The sequence below is a fragment of the Strix uralensis genome, chromosome 7 (genome assembly GCF_047716275.1).
Source record: "Strix uralensis isolate ZFMK-TIS-50842 chromosome 7, bStrUra1, whole genome shotgun sequence".
Lineage (NCBI taxonomy): Eukaryota > Metazoa > Chordata > Aves > Strigiformes > Strigidae > Strix > Strix uralensis.
In genome coordinates, this window is record NC_133978.1 from 12,003,445 (window position 1) to 12,021,391 (window position 17,947).

General features: G+C 36.8%; 1 protein-coding gene across 1 annotated transcript in view; it reads right to left on the reverse strand.

Annotated features, from left to right (window-relative positions):
• Window positions 1–173: 173 nt before the first annotated feature.
• Window positions 174–17,947, reverse strand: part of GLUD1 (glutamate dehydrogenase 1) — a 30,557-nt gene continuing 12,783 nt past the window's right edge. The window contains exons 3-13 of the mRNA XM_074874446.1: window positions 17,335–17,390; window positions 16,394–16,457; window positions 14,662–14,756; window positions 10,022–10,201; window positions 8,123–8,260; window positions 6,922–7,059; window positions 6,716–6,796; window positions 5,741–5,864; window positions 4,468–4,559; window positions 2,140–2,202; window positions 174–1,526 (exon numbers count right to left, since the gene is read on the reverse strand). Of these exons, the coding sequence (XP_074730547.1) occupies window positions 1,407–1,526; window positions 2,140–2,202; window positions 4,468–4,559; window positions 5,741–5,864; window positions 6,716–6,796; window positions 6,922–7,059; window positions 8,123–8,260; window positions 10,022–10,201; window positions 14,662–14,756; window positions 16,394–16,457; window positions 17,335–17,390 (1,151 nt within the window). The 3' untranslated portion in view covers window positions 174–1,406. The remainder of the gene's footprint in view (window positions 1,527–2,139; window positions 2,203–4,467; window positions 4,560–5,740; window positions 5,865–6,715; window positions 6,797–6,921; window positions 7,060–8,122; window positions 8,261–10,021; window positions 10,202–14,661; window positions 14,757–16,393; window positions 16,458–17,334; window positions 17,391–17,947) is intronic.

Genomic DNA, 17,947 nt, shown 5'->3' on the forward strand with positions numbered 1-17,947 from the left:
TGGCAGGCAAGTTCAAGAGAATCTGTATTAGTGAGCCCTTAAGAATAACACAGAGACAGTATCTTATGAGTAGGCATGTAATGAATAAACAGGTGTGCTGTGAAGATTCACAGATTGATTGTAACTATGGAAAGCTATTGCATGAAACAGAAAACAGTAATACACCAGCATAGTAGGTTTGGAAAGGTCAACTTTTTTTAATAACTGCTCTTCTCTCCAGGTTATGTCATGCAGTTACAAAGTAGTTAGAAAAAAAGCATGAGTTTCTGGGAGGGACTAGTTCTCTTTTAAAAAAAACATTCATATTCATTACATAAATAACATCTGGCACTTCAAGGGGACTCCACGGGACAAAAGCCTTACACTTTAAAAACTGTGCTTGATCCAATTGAGGTCCATTTTGTTGTACTGTAATATGTTCAAAACTTTCAAGACCTCCTGATGACAAAAAAAAAGGCTGTACGTGTTAAGACAGTGGATTAAGTTTATAGCAGCATTCTAGCTCCTCTGAGGTTTGGCCAATGATTTCTGGGTTCAGTTTCACTTTAGTTGTTCACTGAGGCAGTATCTAATTTTTCAGAAGGCCTCTGAAAGGAAAAGACTGAAAAAGAATTCAAAAAACCTAAGTATGATTGCTTACCAAATTCAGACTATCCCTTTTTTTAATAAAAAGGAAACAACCTATAGTCAGAATAGTTATGTAGATACTTGATTAAAAACATAACTAGAGTTGCTCAATAGTTTCAGCTTATAAAAATATTAGTCTGTCACCTCTACATACTTCATGGTGATAGTCAAGCTAGCTTGAAGAAGCAATAGAAGGCAGTCTTACAACAGCAGCGCAAAGGAAAAAAAAAATTGCCTAAAGACAATCAGGCCTGAAGCTTTACTACAAATAAAAATTAAACTCCTATCCAAGTTAATCCCTGCTGGAGGCCCATTCCTCCTTTGACAATGCCACAGCATTGATCATACAAGGCCTTACTGAAAGTGCCAAAGCCAAAATTACACCATTAAACAAAAGTGCATGAAGTAATAATGAGCGAAGTGCTCATCTAGTACAGTATCTGATCTGAAGTCTGAGAAGTGGCTCAGGTGGCAAGACCACTCTTTCATACATAAAATGTACCATTTTGTTTTGTAGGCGAAATACCCAGAATGGCCCCCACAAGTGCAGATGAACTGTTATCTTCAGATACATACTTGTATACAATTTCCTAATCCATGGATTTTTACTGTAAAAAAAGACTAGTTTGGACTGAAACTAATTGAGAATAGAATCCACTATAATGTCAGAAGAAAAGAAAATTTTGTGGTTACATGTAAACTTGTGATAAGCTTTCTCAAGAAGAGGGTACATTAACAGCAAGAGGGATGGGATACAATAAGGAGCGGTAACGGCCTATTTATGTAAATGTCAGGCCAGCCTCATTGTACACTTTGAAGACTTTCTCAATTGCATTGACATAGGCAGCTGTTCTCAGGTCCAGACCCAGGTTGTACTTCATGGCAGTACGCATGATTTGCTGAAACAGAAAGGGTTATATGTGATTTCTGCAAGTTTCTCCATAGGAACTAAACTAGATTTTGCTTGGAGGGTCCAAGTTAAGGAGCCACTAGACTGGTATCACAGCTCTGATCCTTTGTGGATCAGTTCTAAAATTTCTTGATTCCCCTTACAACTGAGATCTGAAAGGGAAGATTACTGCATTGTCCCTTTTCAGGTCTTAGATCAGATACAGAGAGAGACAAGATGTTTCAAGTAGTCTTTGCCCCACTAATTAAAAACACTGCATAGTGTTTTTATAATATAGGGATTAATCTAAAACTGCTGATGGTAAAGCACTCTTAGGTATGTGTCCCAGATTAGCCAGGTACAGGAGAACAACTAAAAAGTTTCTAATTACTACAGTTCTAATAGAAAATATTTCCTGATTTCATGTATTAGTCTCTAATGTTTACTCAGCTGAAGTCAGTCATCCTGGCACAGAGCAGTAACACCTCATACTCACAGCAACTTCCATTATCATGAAATGGTTATCTAGTCCTTTAATTGCAAAGAAATTCTGTACAACACATTCAAAAACTGTTAAAGTAAGTACTTTTTCCTACATGTGTATTTACTAATGCAATATTTACCCGGGCAGAACGCTCCATTGTGTAAGCCAACCCAGAGTGGACAATGTCTTTCTCAGACGCACCCTGTAACAACAGGGAATAAAATCAGGGTTTAATCCAAAGCACAAAAAAGGTACTAGTCGTTGTGTATTAGGGACAATGACATGCTGGATTCCCGTAATTACTGAAGCTTGCTCGCTCATTTTCTTCTAATGACTGGTGTAAGAATCTAAATTGCCTTCACTGTGTTGCTTGAAGAGCTAATTATGGTCAATTCAATTTTAAAACCTCAGATGTAAGCACTGAAGCCTTTTATATGTTTAGCTTCTAGATACGTGATGCTAGCATTTTTTTATTGCTGTAGCTACTGTTTTCAGCCTTCAGAATATACAGTAAATGTTAAACAAAAAAGCTCCCAAGAGTCAATAACCTATAGAAGCTTCTTGCAATTGTTTTGGAGACAGCCAGGTTTTAGGAAGGGCATGGATCTCCAGTTCATACACTCAATATTGTATTAGGCCTGAGCAATTCCAGAATAACTTTGTTCCCATTAAAATTTAAATACACAGAACAATACATAATTGAAGGTAGCCTGAATTAGGATGACTGAATATCAGATTCAATGTTCCATCATCCTGATTGCTGTAATTTACTAATAATTTGAGAACTGGCTTCACAAAATACATGCTTTCCCTCAAATACCAATTTGGGCTGGATGTAGAAATTACTAGGCCAGTTTCTATGGCTTGTGTTTAAGAAATCACAGCAATCGCTTTAAGCCACAGAACCTATCTACCATGCTATTCATGTAACCTAACAGTTATGAAAACAATAGCATCACACTAGATCAGGCTAAAGCTATTTCTATCATCTGACAGTGGTCCAAGTTCATGCACTTCTGATTTTTTCCTGACAAAGCAGGGTTTAGTGTCTTTCACAACTCACTGGAGTTTTTCCCCTAATCATTTGTCCCATCTCTTCCTGAACTTGTGTTTAAAAAACAAACGGACCAACACTTTTAGCTTCTGTACATCCCTGGGCAGAGTATTGCACGTCTTAACCATCTGCTATCTTAGGAACCATCCCCCATTCTTCATTCTGCACCTCATTCTGCTGGTTTTGTTTGAATGCATCTCGTCCTCTTCCACCATTCCTTCCAGTGAACAACCTATCCTTACCTAGCCACCTCCCATCGACTCATTCTATAGATTACCGTCTCCACCCCAGGACTAGTTCAGATCAATAGGACCTAGGTTAGCTCATTGGTCCACGTATGAGAAGCTTCTATATTTTTGATTATTCTTGTGATCTTGCTCTGAATTTTTTCCACATCTACAATGTTTGAAGAGACAGAGACCTAACGTGCATGCAGTATTCAGAAGGCAGACACAGGTTGGATTTATATTATGGCATCATTAGTCAGACTTATTGTTCTCCCTTCAAAACAGTTTCTAATGCTGGATTTGCTTTTTGATTGCTATGGATTTCTAAGCTTATATTTTGTCATTACCTCCAGATCTTCCATTTGAATGCAAATGGATGAGCTTACAACCCATCATTTTATATTAAAATTTCTCCACCATGTATTGCTACACATTAGATAACAACGAATTTTACCTGACATTTCTTTGCCCATTAATTCATATTATCCTGGTGTTACAGAAACAGCATATTAAACTCTGATGTGGGATCTTGTTGAAAGTTATTTGGAAATCTAGGCAAACTATATCAAGAAGATTTCCAAAACAAGTTCTGGTAATGTTTGAGGCAGTATTTCCCATTATAAAAGCTCCATAGACTTTGATAGCTAGGATTCAAAGAAATCATGGAATCTATGTATTCATCAGGTTAGACAGCAGAGATTATCAAGTATTTCATAGGAAACAAAAGCATCGAGAAAAAAAAAAGAGGTTTTTGTTTTCCTTACTGGCCTGCAAAAAGAATCATTCCCTGCAGCCTCCCCAGTGAAAAAAACACCTCACATGGTTTGTCTAAACAATGGAACATAGTCTGTTGATCTGAAAAACTCCAGTATATGAACAGCAACATCCAATTTAACACTATTTACAAATACAAAATGCATCTGTATTAAAACTGTAGCTTTTTAACAATATTGGGGGTATTTTGCATGGGCTCAATTAAAAGAAAGAAAAATTAGCTTACTTCCAGTATTCCTAAGCAGTTCAGATCATTTCCTTGATTTGTCTGGCCATCAGGCTAACTATGTACTAATACCTTGCTTGGGGCAAAAACCTCCATGATAGCTACAACGGTAAAATTTAGATTGCAGTTACAATATCAGAATACAGCTACAATACCAGTAAAAAAAAACCAGCAGCAACTACTTACCGATATCCTATCTTGAAATTCTGCTGTAGGCACAACTGGAATAGTTCCCCCATGTTTCCCAAACTTTCTTTCCAAGCTTTCCTGGACAGACACTAGAAAGGAAAAAAAGCAGAGGCAAGGTAACTGACAAGGAAAGGAACGTGCTCCCTAACAAAGGGACTGACCCCAGGACTTTAGGCATTCAATGGCACGAAATGCAGACTATAGGGACTGGGCGCAAAGGGATTCATCTTATTTTTGCTTTCTAAGAAAACAGAAAGATGTTGATTTTTCTGTTTTTATAGGTGAATGTCTCTAATATTAGTAGTACTGTTGCTATAGTACAGTCATATGGCAAGTAACTGTAGATTTACTGATCCCACTCCACTAACCTTGTATCTCCTATTGCACTTTGCATATGATCTACTTGCTAAGATAAAAGCTCATGTGGAATTTTAGTTTTTTCACTAGGACATGAGAAGTGCTTTGGTATTTTGAGTTTATATTAATTTCATCTTAATTATTGAAATTTAGTACAGTTTCCCAAACAACATCACAGAGTACTTCAGATGACGCAATCCTGAAGTTAAGAAAGGGATTTAAATTAGAATTGCCATAACCCTCAACCACTTTAGAAACACCTTGAAAGGTATCATTTATGAGAAAAGATTATATTAAAAAAATGTTCAGATGTATGTTTTGTCAAGTCCATTGTCCCAAGATTTTCCCATTTTCTACAGAATATTGTTTAAAATGGAGCAATATCCTGCAGTTCTTCTCTATTAAACTTCCTCTCTCCATGTAATCTGTATTCTTGCCCAGAAACTGTGAAGCACAGAATGACCCTAAGTAGAGCTGTAGGCCTCAAGCAGATTTTTACAGCACCTGTACCAATTATATTATTGCCCTTTATAGAAATCCTTTGTTGTTGCATGTGCAGAACAGTGTTACTCACTTGTACTTTGAATATTTCTCAAATACAAAGCGTACAGCTGAAAGATGTTTGTTAACAAGTAATAAATATTTCACAGAAGTGGTTTGAGTTCAGTATTTTCACAGAACTGAGGAAAACATCACTTAAAAGATAACTGAAAAAAGTATGCATTTAACTTAAGTCATTGGAGTTGTGAGCCAGTTAACCTATCAAATCTTTCCTACTCTTCAGTATGCAGCAATAATAGACTTGTGGGAAATTACAGTGAACTTAAAATAGTTCTGTATTCATTTATCCCACCTTCCGTGTTTGCTAGTCCAATCTATTAATTAGTGAGCAAAAGTGGAACTGAGCACTTACTGAGCAAGTGGTAGTTTGAATCCCTTTCATATTTAAAAGTCAAGCGGCCATAACTGACATGGTTCAAGTTTTTCAGCCATTCAAAATAGGATACTGTTACACCACCAGCATTCAGGTAAAGATCCTGCACAGAAATAGTAAATGTCTTTAATTGTGACCATGTGACAAAGACAGCTCTATAGTATTAAGCAAAAGCAAGCAGAAGTATTATGCACAAAGTACTAGTTTAAACTGCAGTACAGAAGACAATCTAGTTGTTACTCTTACATGACAACACTTACCCTCTTCTGCAGTCCAGGGATATTACTTCTACTGATTTAAAAGAGGACTTGAATTTAGAACATGTGAAGTTCAGGTCTGCTTGACTGACTACTTTCTTTTATTTTAGCACAAGGTTTTAATCAAGAAAATTAGGGCATTCTTAGGCCACCTCAGTGAGTAAAGGCTGAAGATCAGACACTCTTTCTAACAATACCACTTGATCAGGACACCCTTTCTCTGGGAAAAGATTATCATTATACCTGGATAGATCTTATTCTTTCAAATTATCACTAGAGGTAAAATTTATTCTATGCAAACTACAATACACAGTTCTGTCAGAGTATCACCCAGAGACACGCTGTTTACAAACAAATTGGCTATTTACTCTACCTTCTTCCCTTGCTTAGCAGACTATTTAGCTGAGCAAATATCAGCTAATCCTCTGAAATGCAAAACTACAGATTTAAGAACTAATTGTGGATTGTAGCATTCAGGTAATAGCTATCTCTGGCCATTTACAGTTGCAGTGAGATCTTTAAGTAATTACTACCAATCATAAGCAACATTGACACCCACTTCCTAGACATTAGTTGTTAAAAACCATTCTAAGAGAACGAAGGCTATTCATAGAAACCTTCAGTAAATAACCTCTTGCTACAATTCACAGAAATATTACCCTTGTAATGAAAATCAAAGGTCATAACAGAACCTTACAGGGATAACCATGATATTCCGCTCCAAGAAGATTTTGTCAGCTTCAGGAGTTGTAGGCCCATTGGCACCTTCAGCAATAATCTGAAAGGAATCACAGCAGAGTAACTCAGAGGTATACGTTTGTTTTCATCCATGCTAATTATGGAACACTAGTATTTAAACAGGCCTTCTCTATTTTTCATTTACATTTGAACTCTCCAACTTACTTTTGCTTTAACCTTGTGAGCATTGGCCTTAGTCAATTGTTTCTCACTGGCAGCAGGGATGAGAATATCACAGTCTGTTTCCAGAATACTGCCCTCCAGTGTCTGTGCTTTCGGGAAGCCCATGATTGTCCCATGTTGCTGTTCAAAGAAAACAAACCAGGGTCTTTTTAGTGTGCGTATATTTATATGACTTCCTTTCTTTCTAACTTATAAAAAAAAGGGGGGGGAGAAGCAACAGTACTAGAAAGACAGCACATAACATAATTCCTACATTTACTTAGAATAGGCATAAAAAGCAAGCTACAAAGCTTAGATAATAGTCAGAGTTCCCATGACTGAGGCATAACTGCTCTCTGGCCAAAGGCAATGGTAACCGTTTGGTCTCTGGAGTGAAAAAAAAAACAACAGTCCCTCTCAACTCTTAAAATACATGGCAAATGCAATAGTTTTCAAACAACTGGAATGACCCACTGGTCTGCTAAACACAGGATACGTTGCCTCACAAAGGATTTGAAAGTACCATTTTAAATTTCAGTACTACAACGATAGCTTTTGTTTAGTGACAGAATCTTTTCTTTCTTTTGAGAAAGGGGGTGAAAGACATTCAAATACTCCCTGTGTAAAAGATACACAGCAAATAAGCCCCTTAGAGACTAAGCAGAAGATCACATTTTAGTGCCAGTGAACTGTCCCCTCAAGTCTGCTTCACTTGGAAACTGAAATAAAAAGACATATCCCATTCTCATTATAAACTATATATTGAAGTCACACTGTCAGACAGGCTTTCATTTTTTCAGAAACATCCAATAGGTAAGAAGCAGCAAAAGTCCACTTTGAAGTCTTAAATGTCCATATGCTTGTGATTCTCAGTCAGAAATCCTTCAGGAACCTCCTTGCCCTGGCTGCGTGAGACATCCTTCCTAGTTTAGTCATAAGAGAGGCAAAATAATCATAAACTCCAATTCTGAAACCAGATTAAACTGCACACATTCAAGCCCTCGCCATTTTTCTGAGAGTCAGGTCAAAAGTACCACCTGCATTCACGCATCATCAGAATAAGGAGAAAGCCAGAAGAATCAACATTCCTAAGTAATTTTTTAAGTGCTAACTGCAGCACCACAAATTAACACCAGTCTACAGTCATCCTACGTACTTGCAAAGCTGACAAAAATGAAACTTTCTGCTCAGCTAAGTTTCATACCAATTTGTAATCTTCTAGTTCCTTTGGGTCAATCCCATCAGGATTCCAGATAGAACCATTAAACTCTCCAACAGCAACACATTTTGCTCCAAAGCGATGCAAGTATCTCATAGAATGCAAGCCCACATTACCGAATCCCTGAAGGTGGAAAGAGAAAGGGAAAAGTAGTTAACACTTCAGCTAAAAGGATGATTACTGCTAAGGCTGATATAGCTTTGAATAGTTTTAAATAGTTCTTCATCTATTGGCATATTTTGGCATTAGATGATGTGTACAGGAAAGATGGAAGAAATTTACATGCATTCTATTTTAGTCTGAATACTATTGTAGAAATTATGCATTGTAGCCAGCAATGTACAGTTGTGCTAAGTTTTTTATACTGGAAATATAGAAGGGAAGCATTAATGCTACTATGAAAGTGTCAAAACTATGACGTTTATCAGAGGAACATTATGTGTATCTATTTTATAACTGACACTGTCTTAGAGGGATTAATGGATTTCTGTATGACTATTCAAAGGTTTGACTAACATTTGCAGGCTAAGAAATATTCTCATTTAATTTGGGTAAGGAAGGCTTACAAGTGTAAAACCATCCCACAATGGAAAGCATTAAACAAGAATATCATTAAGTCTTCACATTAAATCACACAAATTAGTATGCAGCTATGTAATTTCTAACACATTTCTGAAGTGGTCCTGTACAAAACAGATTGCCTAAATTCCAAATTAGATACTCTTGCATTTCATTTGCATGTTTTACATCCTTACAGGTGTAGAAAACCTAATTTCAGGCCATTATTCAACATTCTGGAAGGAAACCACATGGCAGACCAAAAGGTCGCGTGATCCATGCCAAAAGCTTGTATTAAGTTTCTAAGCTGGAAAAAAAGCTGAATATTAAATTCCTGTATAGCATAGCTCTAATTATATTTAGGATTTTTGTTTACATATTAGAAGCAAACTTTGATACAACACTTTGTCATGCATTAGGTCTCTTTGCAATGCTGTATCCTTGTTTTCCTAGAAAAATCTTCAGCTATTCTTATGGATACATTTTCAGTCTGAGTTATGCTTAAGTACTTGCTGGGTAACCCTCTGTCAGCCATGAAAATGCCAAGTGCAGGGAGACGAGTTAGCTGCTGGGTCTGTGCAGGGCCAAGATATTTGTTTCAGCCCACTGGTTAACTAGAGGACTACTTGGAGGTTACAATTACTCTGCTATTTCTAACCACCAGTGCACTGGTACAGAAAACAACAAAACAAAGCAATCCCTCAAATCCTCCATTTAACATACTGTTCAAAGTTGAACAGAACAAGTTATTTCTTTGAAATTTCAAGAATGTATATGCATATTACTGAATACCCAACCACTTCAAAATTTAATTACATAAATACTGAAGTCTTATGAACACCAAAAACATATGTTCAACCCTACAAATTTAGGATAAGGACTTGGTTTCTACTTTTCCAACTGCTTGTTCCATAGTGGAACAAGAACATAACCCCCAATTCCTTCTCTCCCTAAAGTTTTATTACAAAACAGTGCAACAAATTTTGTGTAGGCAGAAACAGTGACGCAGCTCATTGAAAAGTATGCAATGCCTTAGTTTAAAGAACTCTGGTAATAGTATTCCACTTTATTTCTAGCCTATGTTTACAAAGACTGGAGATTTGGCTTTGTGCCTGTAGAGTGCAATCGAAAGTTCAGTTTTTAAAAAACAGTCCAAAATAAAGGGCGCTGATGTTGTTTGAGAAGTGTTTCTAAAGTTTGAGAGTAAAGGTTAACTTGGAAGGCGTAAAACCCTAACAGGATTTATTGCTACAGCCCTTTTTTAAAAGCAGCTCTACTGGAAGTTTGTTTACTACCTTTTCTCCACAGTTGAAGGAAAAAAGTTACCTGAACAGCAAATGTTTTATCCCCAAATCCAGGCGTCATTCCTAATATACTCATATATGATGCTTCATTGATGAAATTTTCAATTCCGTGGAAGAGACCACGACCAGTTGCAGATATACGTCCATGGATCCCACCCTGGCTGATGGGTTTACCAGTTACACATGCATGTGCATTAATATCCTGTAAAACAGTGAAGGACTTGTGAGCTACGGAATTAGTCAAAGAACAGCTGGAACAAAGTTTTGTAAAGTTTTGTACACTTTAGATATGAAGGAAAACAGGAATTGGAAGAGTCAGAACATGATATAGACTATATACATTTAGTTTGTAAAGATTTCTTTCCTCACTTTATGTGAACACCTTCTCAGAAGTACTCTAGTAGTTGTCAGGGAAGTTGCATAATGCAATATTGGATATGCTCTGTAATTTTTTGTTGTGTTTAACTGCATACGTTAACTGCAGTCGGTAGTTAGTTAATTATGGTGACATCTATGTTGCACTGTTAGCAACAAGCAGACTGACAAATCAAAAAGCTCTGAAGGATGCGTGTCTCAAAAGTAGTTCCTATTACAGCCATAATTTCCATTGTTATTTTTGACGTTTTCATCTTTTAAAGGGCTCAGACATATCCTTAGACTGGTTTTTAATCATCTTTAAATAGTGTTTAGTGTTCCTTTATACCAAAATCAGTTATTTTGAAACAACAATACAGGCCTAATACCCTTCTGTTGTCAGAATACAGGGATGTTTGATCTCAGAGGAAAATCTACCGTACAAAGGTTATATGGGAAAAGTTAGATAAGTATTTACTACTTTTATTCAGAAAAGCAATATATGCAATCAAACCTCTAACCTTAATTTGGTGACAATAAAATTAAATTTTCCACATGCTAGACAACTAGCCAAGATAAAATAGACTATTTAAAACCAGAGTTATTTTTTCAAAGTGAAATAGTAACTTGAAAAAACTTCTTCCAAACTAGACACTGTTTGGGCCTCCCTCTTCTGTCACTACTGGTTCCCATGTTCCCACACCCTGGGAGCACAGTCACACAGTGGCTTGGCCTCCAGCACAAGTGAGAGAGTAGGGATGAAAGGGAATCCACTCAAATGAGTCTGCCAGCAGCCGGATGGGTTTCTATTCCACCAGCTGCATTTTACTGGGAGGCTCCATCACTTGTGCCAAATGTATTTGCATGCCTGTGGTGTGAGTGCAAGATGCTCAGTGAGAGGAAGGAAAGGAACAGACAAAAGTAAGTGGATGCAGAATGGCAAGAGATGACTAGAGCCATAATGGAAACAAAAACTACTTATTGTTTGAAAATGATGGTGAGTTGACATATAAAGCCAAAGATAACCCCTCTTTAAAAACAATAAAAGCAATGCTGGGCTTGCTATAAAATTTCTAATTTAGTTTCCCAAAATATAGCTGCATTGCTCTCTAAGCTGCATGCTCCCTCTGGTGGCATATCAACCATAAACAAGATCTGTGGTGGTGTTTTGCTAGGAACAACTTGGCCTGGCATTTTGATGTATTTTTAGGTTTTCTTTCTGTTTCAGATTGAAACTACATTTTAGCTTTCATAGATTCTCAAAGGAGGAAGTACATTTTATAAATACTTGAAGAAATACAGCCTCCCACCATATGCAAGAATGTATTTATTGAAGTTCCTTCACATGTCCCAAAAGTCAGTTGGACATGTCAGGAAGTACCTAAGAGTGGAAAGGATGAATTTAATCAAAAACTTCAGCCATATATAATTCAGTGATCCAGCAACTTAAGATGGATTTTCTGGAACAGTTAACATGGTAGTTATTAAAGACTTGCATGGTTTGGCAAGAAAACAGACCATGAGGGGAGGGCAGGTCTAGGTCTTCTTTAAAGTCACATATACAAACCACAGTTGATATCAAAGTCCTAAAACCTTTGGTTTTAAGTCAATCAAAAAAATTTTTAATACATTTTGGGCCAAAATGAAAGACCACAGGTTTTAATGAGAAGCTTGTAAAATGGCTTACAGCTAGCATTAAAGACTTCTATAGTCATACTAATAGTCTATGAACTTAATTGCCAAAGTTCAGACACTGAACTTTTGCTCATTTCTTAACCCCCTTCCATACTGCAATAATATTCTCCCTGTCTCTTCAGCTTCCTGGTTCTGTAGGTTAGGTTTTGAGCAGACTTCTCCTACCTGTTTATATCTATTACTTGACTTTTCCTTTCCACTTCAAGCTACCTGAACACATCTGTGTGCAACCACACTGACTCATCAGGTCTGTGGCTTTCTCAGACAGATCCCTCCCACCGACAAGTTATCTTTCCACTCAACTGAACATAGTCCTTCGCATAGCTTCCATCTGTTTTCTGAATTATGGTTAGTTTCACCTTCGTTCCATGGTAATTTTCTGCTCTTAGTTCCCTTCCCTCCTTCCCCATGGTCACCTTTATATATTTGGTATTCCTTAATCACCTTTATTTTTGTTCTTGGTGTCTCAGCCAGATAGTCATCTGAAACATCTTCCTCTACAAACTGGTTTTGATTATTCCACTTTTTACAGCCTTCTCAGAGGTCTCACCTTCCTTCTCTATATCTGGTCATTCCCCAACAGCTCATAAGTTCCACTACGGCTGCCATACTCTCTTCCATGTAAAAACAAGCAACTTAACAAAATTAAGTAAACTGATTTAATTTTTTCCTATTTCAATTTTTTAATTAACTTTTCAGAAAAATGTACCTAAATCCTCTCAGGTTTTTTTTTATTCTTCAAGAATAAGATACTGCCATGTAGAGAGTCTGGAAATAAAATAAGCTGCTGTAGCATAATTCAAATTGTATTTTTATCCTCAGTAGTTGTTGATTTGTTTTCTTTTGTCATTGAAGCATGTGTATGTGTAGGACTATACAAGTTCAGATGACAAAGTGGAAAGAATAAGAATTCAGCCATTTAAAAATCTTCTCCTGTATCAGTGTTTAGTTTTCCACCTATTAAAAAACCTGAAGCTTCTGTATAAAACTGTATGTCAGCTATTAACAAATACAGCAAATCTTAAAGTGGGTCATGTGCTGTGAGCCTTCTGCGACAGTTGTAATATAACAATGCTGTTGTATCACAGTGAAATATGCATTTTAGTGCAGTAAGTTAAAATGTTTTGAGGCAATAGTTTTCTTGAATGTTGGAATTTAAGTTATGACTGAGGGAGAAAGTTGCCACTCTGCATGTTGAAAAGACTTCAACAAGTTTGGCTTTTTATCATGTCTAAAGTTTTAAATATTTACACTTCCATATGTGAATAACAAAAAGTAATGTTTTATAGTGATATCCCTATCTAACAGACAGCTCTGTGTAAAAGTGATTTAACCCAACTAATCAGTGTAGCACAGCCTATTCCTCAAGCATGCCTTTTTTTCAGCCCATAAGATACCTTAGACTGTATTTCAGACCTAGAATAACCTGTGCCACCCTATCCTCCTATTGTTAAAGGCATCAGACAGCACAAGGCAAATACTCTGCCAAGAGACTGACTCAGGAAGGCCAGGCACATCTTGAACAGACAAGCCAGAGAAATACGTGTTGGGTGGCTCTAATGCCTTATTACTGGGGACCTACACCCTGCTGCATTTCTGAGGAACTGTTGGAAGGGACTGCAGAAAGTGTAAAGAAAGAGTCTTTTCAATTCAAAAGGAGCTGGGATAGGTAAACGTGCAATAGCTTAGTGTATTAACACACTAATATGAAGCTATGGCGAGACTCCTTAGCAAAGTATGACCTGCTGGAGTAACAGAAACAACATCTGAAAGAGAAGATAGAAAGTTTGGGCAGCATAGACAGTAGAGCCTTTAGAAATAAGTTGTCCATAATAATTTTTCTTTTGTCCAACCTGTCAAAAGTCTACAACAAAAGTCTTTTGTCAACAGTCATGCTTTTGGTACAGTCAAAACAGGTACGAATAACCCCAGCAACATGAGGACAAAGGCCAAATTAAAGGCTATAATTAAAAACTAATTTTTAAAAACTTTTTTTTAATTGTCTTCTGGGCAATAAATTGTATCATTTTCCTTTTCCTTTACATTTTGGAGAATTTGCTAAAGTCTACACTGATTACTTGTTACTTTTAGGGGACCACAGAGAACTTTAATACTGTCACAGGTTACACCAATAGTGCAAACATGGTCTCTTGAATGCACAAAACCACAAACATTCATATAATAACTCGTAAATTCAGTAGTCTGAAAGATTACAGTACATTAAGACTACACCAACTATTATGAACTGTTTTAAGAAATTCAAATTAGTAATTAGAGTACTAATGAAAAACAGAGGGAAATGGTAGAAATAGGAACCAAGTTTAGACTAAGTACAAGACCTTCAAAAACAGTGCCTTTTCCTTCTGCTGAAGTTGCAATCAGAGTTTCAGACAAACTTAAGTGTATTATAAAAACATTAAAGCTATTTTTCTTTAACTGTACCCTAAAAACCTCACACCAATTAAGTTGTCACAGTTTGCAAGAATATATTTAGACCCACATAATTAAATAAAATTATACGATTAAGTAGCATGGTAATATATTTCTAGATAAAAGGATTTCTGCAAAGACCAAGAAAGCTTTTCTACTTCACAGCCTCTGCTCAGAACTTACGTAGTGTCCTATAGTACTGGCATAGGTGTCAGCAATCCAGGACATCTCCCTCTCCCCTGTGCTCATATCAGGAGCAGGCACATCAACACCAGGTCCTGTTGGCAACAGTGAAAACAGCTTTTAAGGCTCAAGCACAAATACTTATCTTCAATCATTATTTCCTTGGGAACTGTGCAGGCCTTGGCAAAGAAGAACTGTTTTCCTGTTTAATCCTCAGTTTATTATGCAAGCAACAGATTCTTCTGGATTCAATTCCATTTTAGATGCCGTATCATGCGTTTGTACAATACCATCAAAACCTCCAACCTTTCACACAAGCCATTCAGTAAAATGAAGATCAGCTTGTCAGTAAAAGGTCAGAGTAAGATAATGCATCAAAAACTTTTTTTTTGGGATGATCATTGCTGTAACACTATGAAGGGCACTATTTAGGTATGATTTCCATATACCATGAGGTTAGTTGGTTTTTCTGCATTAGAATTTCTTTTTTGTTCCTGGGTGAGCTTAAGAACTGAAGATAGGCTGTTGCTAGTCATTGCACTGTAGCACATGCATTTGATTCTACTGCTCACTTCAAGAGACATTACACCTTTCTTGATGAAATAAACCTTTGAAAGAGCTTTCACACATCTGTTGTAATAAAAACAAATTCTGTCTGTTTTTTCTAGATGACTAAAAATAGCATTTTCCCAACCTATTTAAGATTAGAGGAACTTGCTCAGCAAGATTTTAAACACAACTCTGCCTCTACCAATTTTTTTTCTAAGTATTTTTAAAAGGTTTGTGAAAGCTGCATAGCAGTAACCATAAAGCTAAAAAGGAAGACAAATTTAATCAAACCCTTTTAATTGTCACTGAACTAACAATCACTATAGCTGGCATAGTGTATAGTATTACCCCAGTCACATGTCAATCCATATGTGTGTCTACAGAGCTTAATTTAGATGACAAACACCCTGGCTGAAGAGTAAGAAAATGCAGATAAATAGATATGCATTCCCAGGAGCAGTTAGACAACAGGAATACATGACAGACCTTTAACTAGTTACATGGCTTATTACTCATTTGAATAAGAACTCCTCCAGGGAAAGATGCTCCATCTACTTACAAGCCAAGCTAGTAACATTCAGCTTTCTCCAGAGAAGGCTTCCAGATAGCACCTCCAGACAGCAAGCTATCAGAACAACGCAGGGTCGAGAGTCTGAATGAAACACCTACTAACATCACAGAAGCTGAGGTTCTGTTACAACAGGCACCTATGCTTCTTGCCTACGCTTCTCTTGCAGCCTGTGGTTGCCAGGGGCAAAGCCATCAACTTTCTCTGGGGCGCACCTTCTATTTCCTTCCTCTGTTTCCTCACATATCTGCCAAAAGCCTCAACTGAGGCTACAGGAAACAGTAACAGTGAAGAGTTTGATATTAGAGGCTAAAATTGCAACAAGCTCGGTCACAATTTTATAATCTACCTCTAAGAGAAACGTGATGCATTTTGGATGCTGTGAGCTCAGCTTTTGTGGCTTTTCACAGCAGAACAGACACCAGAAAAAAGTTAAGACACAGTTTCGTTTGAAATGCACTCAGATGCAATGACTCAATTGTCTGGGGCTCTTTGCTGAAAGTCCTATACCCATATTATTTACAGCTATCAAAAATATGGTTATTTAAGGACACTATCTAGTGGATGCTGTCAGTGCACAATAAATCATCTTAATAGTAAAATTGCACAACATACCAATAAAGCCCTTTTTTGCCAGCTCCATGGTAAATCTTCTTGTGATCTTTTCCAATTCATTGTCCTATAGAGGAAATGCAATATTACAAGAAATCGTTAGCGTTTATGAATATTTGCTAGAACTTATGCCCAAGCATAAACAGATGCCCTTTTATTTTAGAAAAAAGGATGATTCATATATTTATATAATTTATATGCCGCTCCCTAACAGACCCATGGTACTCAAGCAGCACAAGGAACCATTCAGCTTTCTTTCCGTACGTTCTGATCCACGGCATGTCAGGACAGCAGCACAGGAAGAACCACCTGTGTTTGCAGCAGAGATTTCCAGCAAACAAATCTGATATCATATGTGAGAGATTTATAACCAGCAACAGCAATAGCTGGCCTGCCGGCTGTGTAATCTACACAGTTGAACAACTTCACACAAACCCTTATAGGAGTTTCAAGCTTAGAGTATCTGCTACATATTCTAGTATTTTTTTCTGTACGAGTTATTTTAATTAGGGCAAGAAGGCAAGCCTGCAGTAAACCTTTTATAAGCCAAGTTAGTTATTATTCACATTGGAACACTGCATAGAAAAGTTTAATGGAGCATAAAACTATTTGTCAAAATAAACAAAACCATTAACTTTTTTCTAAGAGTAATTTAAGCCTTTATTAACAGTATCAACTTAAAAATTCAGGTTCCAAATTATTTGTAGTTTCCTGACTTTAAGAAAAAAAGTAATAACTTAAATAATTGAAGTATTCCACCTCTGAAACACAGACCTTTTAAAAATTGTTTTCCTGCCTATTGCATGCACAAGCTAAACTCAGCCGTTACAGAGGCAGAAGCGGCAGGAAGTTTTACGTGGTCAATAATGCCCTTAGACAAGCTTTTTTAACTGGCTGGCTTCAGTACTGCAGATAACCAAATTTTTATCTATGATTAAGCTTACTGTGTAGTTCTTGGGATTGATCTTGACACCAGCCTTTGCCCCACCAAATGGCACATCTACAAGAATGCAAAGGAAAATAGTTTTACTTTTTCAACAACAAAGGCAGAACACATGAGTAATATGTGTGAGCAATTATATCTTTGATTTTAGCAGTGAATTTGGTTTAGCCACATTTAGGACTTCACATGCATAAGCTATAATCTGATCTAGGTACTCCTATTAAAAAAAGGAAATCTTTCAAGGGCAGCTTGAAAACAGTCTTTGAAACTCAAAAGTTCATGATTTAAATTTTCTATGCTTCAAGATCTTGGCACTTGTAGAAACAGTAAGATTTACAGTTTACCTCCAAAATTTTACTTTGGAAATCCTAACTGAAGTGTCCCCATACACATTAAGAAATTACTTTCTTTTCTTACGTACAATGTACAGAATCTCTCCAAACTCCCCTACAATTTAGCAGCCTTGTATGAATTATACTTCTTTATAACTCATAAAGGAATTTTATCCTTCTCTCTCCACAGCTCCCCTGCCTGAAGCCTCCATCTGTTCCTCCTAGAATTAGACCCCTCCTAATCCAAGTTTGTCATACTTTGATTTGAGTTCAAGATGCAGT